The 16,251-nt window shown below is 44.6% G+C and overlaps 1 protein-coding gene across 1 annotated transcript; it reads left to right on the top strand.

The window, feature by feature from the left end:
• Positions 1-4,088: 4,088 nt before the first annotated feature.
• TTLL2 (tubulin tyrosine ligase like 2) lies at positions 4,089-11,822 on the top strand (the record flags this gene model as incomplete). Its single annotated transcript, XM_081295073.1, is given in 14 exon segments — positions 4,089-4,136; positions 4,469-4,789; positions 4,793-4,808; positions 4,811-4,835; positions 4,837-4,901; positions 4,904-5,016; positions 5,022-5,036; positions 5,040-5,068; positions 5,070-5,140; positions 10,884-11,081; positions 11,084-11,158; positions 11,161-11,238; positions 11,241-11,673; positions 11,675-11,822. Coding segments are annotated over 14 exon segments (1,635 nt in total).
• Positions 11,823-16,251: the final 4,429 nt, after the last annotated feature.

The following is a 16,251-nucleotide window of genomic DNA, read 5'->3' as shown; positions in this document are numbered from 1 at the left end:
ACCCAACATCAAGTAGTTACACTTTTTTCTCAGCAGCACATGGATCCTTCACAAAAATAGATCATATATTATGTCACAGGACAACTCTTAGACAATATAAAGGAGTAGAAATAATACCATGCATCTTATCTGATCATAATGGAATGAAACTGAAAATCAACGATAAAAGAAGGAAGGAAAAATCATGCATCACGTGGAGAATGAACAATAGGTTACTGAGTGATCAATGGGTCATAGAAGACATCAAGGAGGAAATTAAAAACTTCTTAGAGATAAATGAAAACACTGACACAACATATTGGAATCTATGGGACACATTGAAAGCAGTTTTAAGAGGAAAATTCATTGCTTGGAGCGCATTCCTTAAAAAAAGAAAAAACCAACAAATAAACGATCTCATATATCATCTCAAAATCCTAGAAAAAGAAGAGCAAAACAACATCAAAAGAAGTAGAAGGCAAGAAATAATTAAAATCAGAGCTGAAATTAATGAAATCGAAACAAAAGAAACAATTGAAAAAATAAATAAAATTGAAAAAATAAATAAAATTGACAGACCCTTAGCCATGCTAACGAAGAGAAGAAGAGAGAGAACCCAAATTACTAGCTACGGGATGAAAAAGGCAATATCACAACAGACACTTCAGAAATACAGAAGATAATCAGAAATTACTTTGAATCCTTATACTCCAATAAAATAGAAGATAGTGAAGGCATCGATAAATTTCTTAAGTCATATGATCTGCCCAGATTGAGTCAGGAAGATATAGACAGCCTAAACAGACCAATAACAATAGAGGAAATAGAAGAAACCATCAAAAGACTACCAACTAAGAAAAGCCCAGGACCGGACGGGTATACAGCAGAGTTTTACAAAACCTTTAAAGAGGAACTAACACCAATACTTTTCAAGCTATTTCAGGAAATAGAAAAAGAGGGAGAACTTCCAAAGACATTCTACGAGGCCAACATCACCCTGATACCTAAACCAGACAGAGACACTTCAAAGAAAGAAAACTACAGACCAATATCTCTAATGAACCTAGATGCAAAAATCCTCAATAAAATCCTGGCGAATCGGATTCAAAATCGTATCAAAAAAATTATACACCATGATCAAGTAGGATTCATCCCTGGGATGCAAGGCTGGTTCAATATACGGAAATCAATAAATGTTATTCACCACATCAATAGACTTAAAAATAAGAACCATATGATCATCTCGATAGATGCAGAAAAGGCATTCGACAAAGTACAGCATCCCTTTATGTTCAAAACTCTAGAAAAATTAGGGATAACAGGATCATACCTCAACATTGTTAAAGCAATCTATGATAAGCCACAGGCCAGCATCATTCTGAATGGAGAAAAATTGAAGGCATTCCCTCTAAGATCTGGTACAAGACAGGGATGCCCTCTCTCACCACTTCTGTTCAACATAGTCCTCAAGACACTGGCCAGAGCAATTAGACAGACGAAAGAAATTAAAGGCATAAAAATAGGAAAAGAAGAACTTAAATTATCACTATTTGCAGACGATATGATTCTATACCTAACAGACCCAAAAGGGTCTACAAAGAAACTATTAGAGTTAATAAATGAATTCAGCAAAGTGGTGGGATATAAAATCAACACACATAAATCAAATGCATTCCTATATATCAGCGACAAATCCTCTGAAACAGAAATGAGGACAACTACTCCATTCACAATATCCCCCCAAAAAATAAAATACCTGGGAATCAACCTAACAAAAGAGGTGAAAGACCTATACAATGAAAACTACAGAACCCTAAAAAGAGACATAGAAGAAGACCTCAGAAGATGGAAAAATATACCCTGTTCATGGATAGGCAGAACTAACATCATCAAAATGGCGATATTACCAAAAGTTCTCTATAAGTTCAATGCTATCCCAATCAAAATCCCAACAGCATTTCTTGTAGAAATAGATAAAACAATCAGGAAATTCATATGGAATAATAAAAGACCCAGAATAGCAAAAACAATGCTAAGCAGGAAGTGTGAATCAGGCGGTATAGCGATACCAGACTTCAAACTATACTACAGAGCAATAGTAACAAAAACAGCATGGTACTGGTACCAAAACAGGCGAGTGGACCAATGGTACAGAATACAAGACACAGTAACCAATCTGCAAAACTACAACTATCTTATATTTGATAAAGGGGCTAAAAGCATGCAATGGAGGAAGGATAGCATCTTCAACAAATGGTGCTGGGAAAACTGGAAATCCATTTGCATCAAAATGAAACTGAATCCCTTTCTCTTGCCATGCACAAAAGTTAACTCAAAATGGATCAAGGAGCTCGATATTAAATCAGAGACACGGCGTCTGATAGAAGAAAAAGTCGGCTATGATCTACATACTGTGGGGTCAGGCTCCAAATTCCTCAATAGGACACCCTTAGCGCAAGAGTTAACAACCAGAATCAACAAATGGGACTTACTCAAACTAAAAAGTTTTCTCTCAACAAAAGAAACAATAAGAGAGATAAACAGGGAGCCTACATCCTGGGAACAAATATTTACCCCACACACTTCAGATAGAGCCCTAATATCCAGAGTATACAAAGAACTCAAAAAATTAGATAATAAGATAACAAATAACCCAATCAACAAATGGGCCAAGGACCTGAACAGACACTTCTCAGAGGAGGACATACAATCAATCAACAAGTACATGAAAAAATGCTCACCATCTCTAGCAGTCAGAGAAATGCAAATCAAAACCACCCTAAGATACCATCTCACTCCAGTAAGATTGGCAGCCATTAAGAAGTCCAACAACAACAAGTGCTGGCGAGGATGCATGGAAATGGGTACACTTGTTCATTGTTGGTGGGACTGCAAAATGGTGCAGACAATTTGGAAAGCAGTATGGAGATTTCTTGGAAAGCTGGGAATGGAACCACCATTTGACCCAGCTATTCCCCTTCTCAGTCTATTCCCTAAAGACCTAACAAGAGCATGCTACAGGGACACTGCTATATCGATGTTCATAGCAGCACAATTCACGATAGCAAGATTGTGGAACTAACCTAGAAGCCCTTCAATAGATGAATGGATTAAAAAATGTGGCATTTATACACAATGGAGTATTACTCTGCAATAAGAAATGACAAAATCATAGAATTTGGAGGGAAATGGATGGCATTAGAGCAGATTATGCTAAGTGAAGCTAGCCAATCCTTAAAAAACAAATGTCAAATGTCTTCTTTGATATAAGGGGAGTAACCAAGGACAGGGTAGAGACGAAGAGCTGGAGAAGAAGATTAACATTAAACAGGGATGATAGGCCAGAGGGAAAGTGAGAGTTAAGGGAAATTGCATGGAATTGGAAGGTGAGCCTCAGGGTTATACACAATTACATATAAGAGGAAAGGAGGAGTAGGAGAAAAATTATATAAGTGGAAGAAACAATTTATAGTAGAGGGGATGGAGAGAGAGAAGGGGAGGGGAGGGGAGGGGAGGGGGGACAGTGGAGAATGGGATAGACAGCAGAATACATCAGTCACTAGAAAGGCAATTTGTAAATCAATGGAAATGTAACTGATGTGACACAGCAATCTGTATACGGGGTAAAAATGGGAGTTCATAACCCACTTGAATCAATCTGTGAAATATGGTATATTAAGAACTATGTAATGTTTTGAACAACCAACAATAAAATAATTAAAAAAAAAAAACGTCAAATCTGCATTTTTCGTTTACCTTTCAAAGAGTAAAGGCATAATCTTCACATTCGTATTGTTTTTGCTAGTGGGCTTTTAAAACTCACGTTATCTATTCAGCTACTTTTCTCACAATTGACCACTTACATGACTGGCCCAGCCTCTGCCTCTGAAGCATGTCCAGTGGACCCAGGGTGCTCAGATGCTGGCCTGGGGGGCCCTGCTGCAGAGGGCTCTTTCATTCCAGAGCTGCTCAGGCTGGAAGATATCATGGCGTTAAGCTTCTTTTAACCCGCTGGAATCTATCTGACTATAGGAGTGTTGCATCTGTTTTTTGTAAGTAATCTCACTCACTTTTTAGGCCAAGGGGATTCACCATGGGTGTGGGTCTAAATGACCATTTACCCTCAATGCTTCGACAGGGGCTGGGGCTGTTGTCCAGTGAGTAGCAGAGAGTGCCTGCCTAGTGAGTGTGAGGCCCTGGGTTCAATCCCCAGGACAGACAATCAGAAAGAGTTCTGATGGTGTAACTGTGAACTGTGTGATTTTAAACATGTCACTGGCAATGTAATATGTTGGTGAATAGAGAAAAGGTGCGGTGGGGAAGAGACGGGTTTGCTCTCTTAGGGCACCTGCTGGAGGGGTGCTATCCAGCCAGGCTGGGGTGGGAGGGGGAGCAGTTGGAGTGTCAGGTACCATCCTTCTTTGAAGCTTCTGCTAGCTCTGACCCCTGGGCCCACTCCTCTAACACTCTTTCGATGATCAATTCTTAGGAAAGAAACCCTTCTCTTAAGACAGAAGATGAACCTCCGGGGGCCACCCTGAAGCCACTGGTGTTTCGTGTGGACGAGACCACCCCAGAAGTAGTGCAGAACGTCCTGCTGGAGCGCGGGTGGGGGGGATTTGACGAACAGGAGCAGAATGTTGAAGACTGGAATCTGTACTGGAGGACTTCCTCTTTTCAAATGATTGAGCACATCAATGTCAAGCCATGGCAGCGACTCAGCCTCCACCCAGGGATGACCAAGCTCACCAGGAAGGACCGTCTGGCCAAGCACCTGCAGCATATGCAGAGGATGTATGGCACCACCCTCTAAGAGTTCATGCCCCAGACGTTGTCATGCCCAACAACTACACCAAGTCAGAGTGAGTACTTCAAGGAGAAGCAAATGCTGGGCACCAAGCACGGCCATTGGATATGCAAGCCCCAGAACCATCTCGTGGGAGGGGGATAATAATTGTCAGTGACATTAAAGACCTAATCTTTAGTGATACATATATAGTACAGAAATATATCTGCAACCCTTTACTTGTAGGTAGGTATAATGTGACCTCCGCCTCTAGGTCTGTGTCACCGGCTTTAAGCCCTTGACCAATTGTGTATCAGGAAGGGTTAGTATGGTTTGCTACAGAAAAGTTGGACCTCCATAATTTGAAAAACTACTGTTGAGAGCCACAGCCGAAAGGGGCCCCAGCAAACTTCCAGCTGCCAGCTGATGATTGGCTCACAGTGGCCCCAGCAAACTTCTAGCTGCCAACTGATTGGCTCCTCTGCGGTGATGCTCATTGGGCTGTTTCCCTGCCCTTTCAGACCACGGAGCTGCTCATTTGGGGACTTTTTTTGGCTCTGCCCACGCGACCCAGCCAATCGGCCTCAAGAGCAGGAGGAGTGGGGGAGGTTGAGAGGCTTGTGGGAAGCCGGTGGTGGCAGTTGGGCTCTGAGGGTTTTTCCTGAGGAGCCGTGTGGTGTGTGTGGTGTGTGTGTTCTAAAAATAAAGTTTGTTTCTTTTGACAAGTGGCTCCTGATTGTGCCCAGCCAGACTGTGGCATTTGGTGGCCGCAAGGGGAACTACTGAGGGTAAGTGATAAGGTAAACTGCTCGCCCCTGAGGGCAGGGCGAGAGGATGGGTAGCCATTTTAAGATTCTTCTTTTGTTTTGCTTCACTTTTGTTTTAAGTTGCCTGTCCCTGGAGATGAGTGAGATGGAAGAAAAAACGCTCACATCTGAGGAACAGATAGGGAGAAAGGACGGATGGACATTTCAGGAGGATAGAAAGGCTATAATGATTTTCTGTTGTTCCAATTTTGTTTCACTCTGTTTCAGTTTTGTTTGGTGTTATCTTCTTGGGTTGTATTATAGTTATAGTAGAAATATTCAAGTAAAAGAGAAGGTCTCTCAAGCTAGTCAGACATAGGAAAAGATTCAAGTAAAAGAGAAGGTCTTTCGAGCTAGTCAAACAGAGGAAAAAATTCAAGTAAAAGAGAAGGCCTCTCGAGCTAGTCAGACAGAGGAAAAAATTCAAGTAAAAGAGAAGGCCTCTCAAGCTAGTCAGACAGAGAAAGAAAGTGTAAAGCAGAAAAAGCCATCAGGGGGAAAGTTACAACAGGAGACTGCTACTAACACCTTTCTATCACCAGAGGGCGTAAGTGTCCAACCAACAGCACCACCTCTACAGGAGACTGCTACTAACACCTTTCTATCAGAGGGCGTAAGTGTCCAACCAACAGTGCCACCTCTACAGGAGACTGCTACTAACACCATTCTATCACCAGAGGACGTAAGTGTCCAACCAACAAGGCCACTTCCATATGCTGGGAGGTCCCCAACCCCCGCAGTTGATAGTTGGGATCCTGAGACAGGATCTCAAATATTAACATGCCCTGTATTTGAGGCAGGAGGGCAGCGAATTCACAATGCTTTAAATTTCAAAACAGTGAAGCAGCTAAAAGAGGCTGTAACAACCTATGGTCCTCAAGCACCCTTCACTGTAAGCATGACGCCAGCAGATTGGGCTAATATGTGTAAAATTGTGCTAAATGGAGGATAATACCTGTTATGGAAGGTTGCCAATGAGGAATTTTGCAAGGAGATGGCTAGGCGAAATGCAGCAGCTGGTTACCCTCAGAGAAATCTAGATATGTTGTTAGGAAAGGGACCTTATGAGGATCAGCAGCAACAAATTGCATATGATCCTGGTGTATACATACAAATTGCTGTAGATGCGGTTAGGGCATGGAAGACTTTACAAGGACATGGAGGTTTACAAGGTCAATTATCTAAGGTAATACAAGGAGCTAATGAACCTTACGCTGAATTTGTAGATAGGCTTATTCAAACAGCTACCAGAGATTTTGGGAATACAGAACAAGCAATGCCATTAATAAAACAACTGGCTTATGAGCAAGCGAATCGTTGGTGCAGAGAAGTCATTAGCCCATGGAAACATGAAGATTTAAACACATATATTAAATTATGTAGAGACATTAATGAACAAGAGCAAGTCGTGGCAGCTGCAGTAAAACAGGCTTTAGATGCCAGGCCAAGAACATGCTACAATTGTGAACAAACAGGACATTTTAAAAGGAATTGCCCCATAGGAGGAGGGTTTAACAAAACTAGGTATCAAAGGAGTAGAATACTGGGTATTTGCCCACGATGCCGTAGAGGGAGACATTGGGCTAATGAATGCTGTTCTCAAACCACCATAGAGGGTACTCCATTATCAAAAAATGAACAAGGACCGGGTGTTTACCCATGATATCATGGAGAAAGGCATCGGGCTCCATTGCCAAAAAATGGACAGGGGGGCCCAATGCTCCGGGGCCCAAGACCACAAATATATGGAGCACTGGAAGAACCCAGCAACCCCATCAGAGTAGTGCCCAGGACACATTGTCCATTAGATCACTCATCAGGCAAACCAGAGGGAGCGCAGGGTTGCACATCTGCTCCTCTGCCAGATCAGTACTAACTCCAGAGATGGGAGTTCAAATCATTCCCACAGGGATAAAAGGACATCTTCCCAAAGGAACAGTAGGCTTATTATTGGGACACAGCTCTTCTACTCTAAAAGGATTTACAATAAGTCCTAGGGTAATTGATCCCAATTATGAAGGTGAAATAAAAATTATAGCCGGTTCTCCAAAGGGTATATCAGTAATTTCACCAGGAGATAGAATAGCACAGTTACTAATAATACCCAGCCTACATGATAAATTTTTCAGTCGTACTGTAGAAAGAGGTTCCAAGGGATTAGGCTCCACAGGTGTAGATTGGGCTATGCTTTCTTTAAATTTAGATTCTCGCCCCATGCTAAAACTAAATATTCAAGGACATGAATTTAATGGGCTACTGGTACAGGTGCATACCTTAGCATCATCTCTCGTCAAGAATGGCCAAAACATTGGCCATTACAACAAGCCACTCAAACGCTTCGAGGCCTAGGAGTGGCAACTAATCCCCATAGAAGTGCAATGGTATTAGATTGGAAGGATCCTGAAGGATGTGAAGGAACTATACAACCATATGTATTGGATCATCTTCCCGTAAATTTATGGGGATGAGATGTCCTAGATCAATTAGGTTTGACATTAACAAATAACATCAACCAAAATGCACCCACTATTATGACTAGACAAGGTTTTAGGAAGAGAAAAAGATTAGAAAAACTAGAACAAGGTATAGCAGCACCAATACAAATAGATCAAGGAATGGACAGACATGGGTTGGATTTTCAGAAAGGGCCACTGAGACAATAAAAATTACTTGGAAATCAGAAAGACCAGTATGGGTTCCTCAGTGGCCCCTGACTAAAGAAAAGATACAAGCAGCCCATGACCTGGTCAAACAACAATTAGCGGAAGGACATATACAACCTTCTGTATCTCCCCATAATACTCCCATTTTTGTCATCAAAAAGAAATCTGGTAAATGGAGATTATTGCAAGATTTAAGAGCCATTAATAATGAGATGGTTATTATGGGACATGCTCAATCTGGGATTCCTCAATTGTCTGCTTTGCCAAAAACTTGGTATGTTTTAGTTATAGATATTAAAGATTGTTTTTTTTTTCAATTCCAATTCATCCTAAGGATAGTCCACATTTTGCATTTACTATCCCTGCACTGAATCATGAAGGTCCTGATCAGAGATATGAATGGAAAGTACTCCCTCAAGGGATGGCTAACAGCCCAACTATGTGTCAAATTTATGTTAACAAAGTAATCCAGCCACTTAGAAATCAAAATCCTGAACTACAACTATTTCACTATATGGATGATGTATTATTAGCACACAAAGATAAAAACACATTGTTAGAATGTTATGCCACACTTACAAATTTATTAAAAATTATAATCTAGAGATAGCAATAGATAAAGTACAATTAAATTTTCGAATTAATTATTTAGGAGTTCTATTATCCTCAACCATGGTCCGTCCACCAAAAATTCAAATACAAGTAGATCAACTCAAATCACTTAATGACTTTCAAAAGTTATTAGGAGACATAAATTGGACAAGGCATAGTTGAAAGAGCTCATCAAACTATTAAAATGTACTTATTAAAGCAAAAAGAGGGAATTGGGAAGGGGTATATATTCCCCAAAGATAAACTTAAAATAACCCTTTTTACTCTAAACTTTTTAAATTTGGATTCATCAGGGCTTAGTGCTGCGGAAAGGCATATGTGTCCAAAAAACGTATGTAAGCCCAAGGTACTTTGGAAGGATATACTAACAGGACAATGGAAAGGTCCTGACCCAGTAATTGTCTGGAGTCGGGGGTCTGTTTGTGTGTTTCCACAGGGAGAACAGCAGCCAATTTGGATTCCAGAAAGATTAACTAAAGCGATTTATAAAGACCAAAAAGAAGATGATTTGGCTCAAATACATAACAACTGATATCCAAAACTCCAGTTTGGCTATTCTTACATCAGCGACAGAACCAGGATGCTTTTTTTAATATCTATTTTATTATTACCCTTTCCCACATCATGAAGTTCTATTTTGTTTTTTGAGCTCATACAGACCTACGTTAATGTTTTGCTGATCAGTTCTATTTTTTGACTATAGAGTTTTTAAACATTGCAATGGAGATTTCACCTGTAAAAAGTTATAAGGCCTTTACTATTATGTTATGTGTTGTGTGCACACTTGTGTTTTATGTTGTATGTTTGTATGTACGTATGCCATATATCATATATGATGAGTGCTCATGAAAAAATGGATCCAAATATTTTTTTATTCACTTTATTTAAATGGTTTAATTTAAATTGGGTAAACAGCTGTTGAGGATTGTTTTAATATGTGAACAAAAAAGGAGGTTAACAGATCTGTTTGTTTACTTTCACCTTTCCTTTTCATTATATTTAATAATTCTGTTCAAGATAATGTAAATTGTTCAGAAAATTGTTTTCTTTAGTGCCTTCTGGAATGTTACATAATTTTTTTCTTTAGCCATTATTGCCAGAATTCCTATCTTCATCCCAGTGCCGGTGAAGACAAAGATAAAACCAATCTACAGCTTCTGCAATAGCCATCACTGAACTGCTTGCAGAACTTGCCTGGACTATGTATCACTTGTATGCATTGTGAACTATCTGTTGGTGCAGCGACTTGTGGTAGTGTTGGGGTATTTTTGCTAATGGTGTCATCGGTGGTACAATTTTTCCAAAAGGAGCCGTCAATTGGCTTGGTGTATCCTCCTCCCTTCTGCTTGTGATGGTCGTTCAGCTAAAATTTGGGGGCCAACAGAGGTGAGGCAAAGAACCTCACCCCCCTGCTGGTACAAAGACCTATCCACAGGTGTGGCTGTATACTGGACCAGTAGTCAATGACGGGTAAGATCCAATTGCAATGGTACCAACCTAAGACAAGAGGCTGACGCCTTGAGGTCAGCTCATCCGACGATGGGTAAGGACCATATGTACTATTGGACAACCTAAGGCAGGCACGGTCCCTAAGCCACATGCTTGTTGTTTAAACAGAGAGGGGGAGATGTTGAGAGCCACAGCCGAAAGGGGCCCCAGCAAACCTCCAGCTGCCAGCAAACTTCTAGCTGCCAGCAAACTTCCAGCTGCCAGCTGATGATTGGCTCACAGTGGCCCCAGCAAACTTCTAGCTGCCAACTGATTGGCTCCTCTGCGGTGATGCTCATTGGGCTGTTTCCCCGCCCTTTCAGACCACGGAGCTGCTCATTGGGGGACTTTTTTTTGGCTCCGCCCACACAACCCAGCCAATTGGCCTCAAGAGCAGGAGGAGTGGGGGAGGTTGAGAGGCTTGTGGGAAGCCGGTGGTGGCAGTTGGGCTCTGAGGGAATTCCTGAGGAGCTGTGTGGTGCGGTGTGTGTGGTTCTAAAAATAAAGTTCATTTCTTTTGACAAGTGGCTCTGAATTGTGCCCAGCCAGACTGCGGCATTTACTATGCACATTTGACCAACAGCAGCATCATTAAATCTGGAGTCTCCTATGAGAAGATCAAGGAAGTAGTCGGTCATGGTTGCAAGTGGACCCTCAGCAGGTTCTTCTCCTACCTTCGCAATGGGGATGTGGACGACCTGCTTCTGTGGCAGAAGATCAACAATGTGGTCATCCTCACCGTCCTCGCTTGGTCCCGTCAGTCCCCTTCGCTGCCAATTGCTTCGAGCTCTTCAGGTTTGATATCTTGATTGATGACAACTTGAAACGTGGCTCTTGGAAGTGAACCACAGCCCCACCTTGTCCTTAGACTGCCTGACAGATGTGTCTGTGAAGAGGAAACTCATCCAGACATCATCGAACTGATTTGCTTCAATGGCCTGAGGGCCGAGGGGAGGGAGTGCCGGAGGGCGGTGAGCGGGAGCCCCAACCTCATCTTTTCCAGGAGTGACAAGCGTGGGCTCAGCAGTTCTCACGGTCACCTTCCTTACGAGTCCCTCCTGCGACTCACGGGCAGGATGCACAGTAAGAGTGGCCCTGCCAAGGAAGGCTGTGAGGACCTGTCCTGTCACATGCGCCCTCCACAGCTGAGAGAGATGACACCTGGGCAGAAGGACCTCCTCCTGGCCACCAGAGAGGCGCCCAGAACCAAGCCCAGCTCCAGGGCAGGCACCCTCAGGCAAGGCGCTCATCCCCTACATGTCCCCATCCCCTACATGTCCCCCATTCAGTCACATCCCTGCCACACCAGGAGCGCCCTGAGCAGTCCAGAAGACGGCAGGAGCCGGACCCCACGCAGGGAAGTTTGTGCTCATTTTTCCTTTCAATGAAGCTACTTTGGGAGCCTCCGGGAATGGACTGAGTGTCAAGAGGACCATCCAGGAGCTGCAGAAGCTAGCAGACAAGCAGCAGCCCAGGTGCAGGAAGTAAAGCCGAGTGACATGGATTCCTGACCCCAGGAGAGCCACAGGCCCGCCCCTGTGCCCCCAGCGTAGCAGCACGCGGTCTTACCCTGGGGCCAGAAAGGTGGCCGCAGGTAGAGCGTAACCTGTCCACGCGGAGATTAAATTTCTGTCCTGCATTCACCTGCTCAGATTTCTTGGAAGAACCTCACCCAGCCCCTTCCTTGTCTGTGGATATACTTTATTGCAATTGTGTGGTGTATTAAACAGGAGGAAAAGACTATTAAATCTTAAAACCCAGGAATTCACTTTTTTAAAAATATTTTTTAAGTTGTAAGTGGGCACAAGACCTTTATTTTATTTATGTATATGAGGTGCTGAGGATGGGACCCAGGGCCTCACACGTGCTAGGGGAGCATCTCCACTGAGCCACAGCGCAGCCCCACGTTTTATTTTTAATCAACTATTTTTCATCAAAATTATTTTGTCAACCTAGTGGTCAAATAGGTGTTGGGAGTGATATGAACTACTGTGAGTCAAATGGCTTGTTTAGGGGTGCTGTGCCTTGAATCAGACCTGGTGGCAGGAAGCCCCCCGGGGCATCTGCAGCCATGTCCAAGTGGCCCTCTTGGCAGGCTTGTCACAGGTCACCACCCAGCACGTGATGACAGGACCTTCCCCACCCAGGCACGTTACCTTTCATGGCAGATTAAAAGACCCTCAAGAGTCCTAAGGCGGGAGGTGCGGGAGGGTCACTAGAAACCCTGTGCCGGACAGCTGAGGGCCATGGCCACATAGTGCACGATTCCTCTGAAACAGTACCAGGTGGAGAGTCCTCGGAGAGCAGGCTGGAGGCTTCCAGGGACCAAGGGCCGGGGAACAGGAATGGCTGCCGGGGTGGGAGGGCAGAAGGCTTCCTTCTGGGTGATGGAATGTTCCAGAACCAGGCAGCTGCACAACACTTGAGTGCACTAAATGTCACTAATGGTAAATTTTATGTCGTGTGTTTTTTACCACAATAAAAAGGGCTAAAGGAAAGAAAAAGGGTCAGCAAGGTGGCAGAACAGGAGGTCCCCACAGGTGTCCCCAACAACAATGCTCTTGCAGCCAGCCATGGACACGTGTGCCTCTGTGAGAGCCTTGGGGTTCAGATGGGAGCCCATGAGGCTCTGGAGGAGCCAAGACCCAGGAGGGTCACTTCAAGAGGCAGAGCCATGTTGGGCAGACCTGTTCACTGCTGCCCAGCTCCAGACCAGAAACTGTCCTGTCCCCAGAGGGCACCGCTGTGTTGGCCTTGGGCCTGCTGCCAAAGCCATCCGCCAAGGAAGCCGTCAGCTTAAATGACATGTAAGATGTCTTCTGTCAGCCTCAGCAACCATGAAGACGGCACTCAGGGCAGACGCGCAGAAGGCAAGGAGAAGGGACCAGGCACACTGTGGCGAAAACAGAACCAATCTCAAAGGGAGGCGCCATGTTGGGGGGCAGAAATGAAAAGTTCAGTAAGCAAGGAATTGACAATGCTAAGTGAGTAACGGTCGATAGTTGTCTCGGGTGCAAAGGCCTCATGATTCCCAGTCAAAAGACACAGAGCGACTGAAAGAATCAACAAATAAAACAAGATGGGAAGGTCCAACAATGTGCTGTCCAACAGACTCTGTTTAGCCTCAGGGCACACACATGAAAGTGGTGAGACGGAAAAAGGTCTGCTAGGAAAATGGCAGCCATGAGCAGGACTGGCATCTCGGCTTGTTCTCTGTTGCTGTAACAGAATACCTGAGACTGAGTAATTCACAGAGAAAAGAGGCTTGTTTGGGCTCATGGTTTTGGAGGCTGGGAAGTCCAAGAGCATGGAACTCGCACCTCCTCAACTCTCTGGTGGGGGTCCCATGCTGCTTTCCAACCACAGTAGAAAGTGGAGGGCAGAGAGAAACACAGGAAAGGAGAGGGGTGGTCCCTGCAGCAGAGCCCCTGCGCCACGGGGATGCTCTTCCCACACATGAACACCCGCTGGGCCACCCAACGCCTCCCGCAGGCCCCTCCCACGTGGGGAGGTCACAGTGCTCCTGAACAACAGAGGGCCACAGCAAAACTCAGAGGGGACAGTTAACAATGTCTCCAGACAATGACAACAGAGACCGTGCACCAAGACTTAGAGGAACAGCAGAGGAGGTCCCCAGGAAGACACCCAGGAGAAGAGTCCAGAGAGCTCTACCCCCAGGGAGCAGAAGAGCCCCCAGCCAAGGCCAGAGGAGGGGACGCCCCTCTCGCTGTCCCAGGCGGAAAGGGCTCTCCACTCTGCGGACTCTCCTCGCCTTCCTGACTGCTCCTGTGCTGCAAGGAGCTTTGCAGCTGCCACCATCCCATTTACTGATTCTTGGTTTTACTTCTTGCACTTTAGGAGTCTTGTGGAGGGAGTCGGTTCCTAAGCCAACCTGATGGGGAGCTGGGCCTGCATTTTCTTCTAGTAGGTGCAGGGTCTCTGGTCTAATTCCTAGGTCCTCAATCCACTTTGAGTGGAGTTTGGGGCAGGGTAAGAGGTAGGGGTTCAGTTTCATTCTGCTACGTATGAATTTCCGGTTTTCCCAGCACCTTGTTGAAGAGGCTGACCTCAAGTGTGGAGATGACCTTGTCCTTTCCCAGGCCAGACGTGGTCCAAAGTCTCACAACGCTGGCAGGACATGAGCCATGCTCTCATCAGCCACTTGATCCTGGGGGCACACCCAGTCCCTGGAGTGTGCTCAGGGGTTAGGTATTGAGAGCCATCATGGACTGTGTGTGGGCCAAACCGGCGCTGTAGCCGGTGCACAGGAGAATCGGGTATCTGGGAACTTCCAGCAGCAATCCAGCTGGTCAGACTGCCCAGATGCATGTGACTCCTCTTTGGCTCTGCGAGGTCCCACACAGCACTGGAGATGGGGTGCCTGCTGTAGCCACACACACCAGCCTCTCAGAGATGGGTGTACCCTGTCAAGATGCCAATCAACCGGCTGACTGCAAGACCACCCCTGAAACGGAATCCCTGCCTTTGATGCTCTCCCTTCAATAAAGAATAGGAGCCATTTTTTAACTGTTCTGTTCCAGGTTCACTAGGAAGCATCTACCAGGTGCTCCCTTAAACTACAATTCTGACTTTGTCTTTCATTTCTTCACTAATTACTTCAGACTTTATTTTCTCAGGTGGCTTATCCTTTCCCACAATATGAGGGAAGATATGAGGTGTGCAAATGTACTTCTTACTGTGCTGTTTTCAGTTTATGAAGGCTTTGGGGGATGGACCCCATCAGTGGAGGAGAATCCATAATAGCGTCTACAGTTGATTTCAATCTCTACTCACCTGGTTCCAAATGTGTATCTCATTCCTCACCTCTAGAAGGTAATTATTAAAATCAAAAGCTGCCTTCTAGATAAATAACCTACCATACACCTGTTTTAAGGGTGCTCAGTGGCCAGTAAAACTCAGGTGAGCATCACGGTGCCAGCCAGGAATGATTAGGAAAACCTGGGCTCCAGCACAGAACCTGAAAGCCTCTTCTCCAAGACTATAAAAATCATGGTGGTTATTGTATTAGGGTTCTCTAAGGAACAGAATCGGTAGGGAGTATATTTATAAAAAGGGGATTTATTATGTGACCGGAGGCTGGACAGTCCACAATGGCCGTCTGCAGTCTGGACAGCTGGGAGAACCAGAAGCTGCGCAGTCCAAGAGGCTGAGGCCTCAGAACAAGCGGAATCAACGGTGCTGCCCTCCTCTGGGACCGAAGGCTTCTGGAGAATCACGGGCAGAGCCGCTTTGGAAGAGTGAAGAGGCCAGAGTCCCATGTCCTCAGACGATGGCAGCAGCAATCAAGAACCCATTCAAGAAGAATGGAGCTGGCTTCTGCTGATGCCTCCTTGTTCTTCCAACTGCTCCTCCATCCAAGCCATCATCCTATTGGACGGTGCTGCCCCCTCTTGGGAGGGTCTCCATTTCAGGTGGCTGACCCACATGCCCATCCTTCCTAGACACAACCGTAAGCCTCTTAATCATCAGCTTCTATTAACCAATCAAACTGGCAATTCAAATTGACCACTATAGTTATAAAAACTGTCTTTCACTTTTGCAGAGAACTTACCCTGACCCTAATGATTTAAAACATATTTGCTAGAATCCTACTTTTCCTTACGTGTTGAAGGGTCAAAAATTTCAGAGTTATGATAGTTTAGCCAAATATGCATACGGAAGAAAATCAATGACAGCATTCCACATCAAGTATTCCATGTGTCATATTCCATGTGTTCCAGGTTTGAAGGCAAATTCCAAACCCTACATGGTAAGGAAGGATCTGTGCAATTAGGGGAGATGAGGTTGAGAGGATCATGGAAATGGGAAGAGGAGACGTGAGGAGAAACGTGATGGGGGTTCGGAGATGTTGAGTGACACTGAGGTCCAGGCAGGGGCCAGCCACGTTAAGAAGCAA

This window comes from Spermophilus citellus (assembly GCF_964194105.1).
Source record: "Spermophilus citellus genome assembly, chromosome: 5".
NCBI lineage: Eukaryota > Metazoa > Chordata > Mammalia > Rodentia > Sciuridae > Spermophilus > Spermophilus citellus.
The sequence above is the reverse complement of the archived record's forward strand: the minus strand, read 5'-3'. Positions and strand labels throughout refer to the sequence as shown.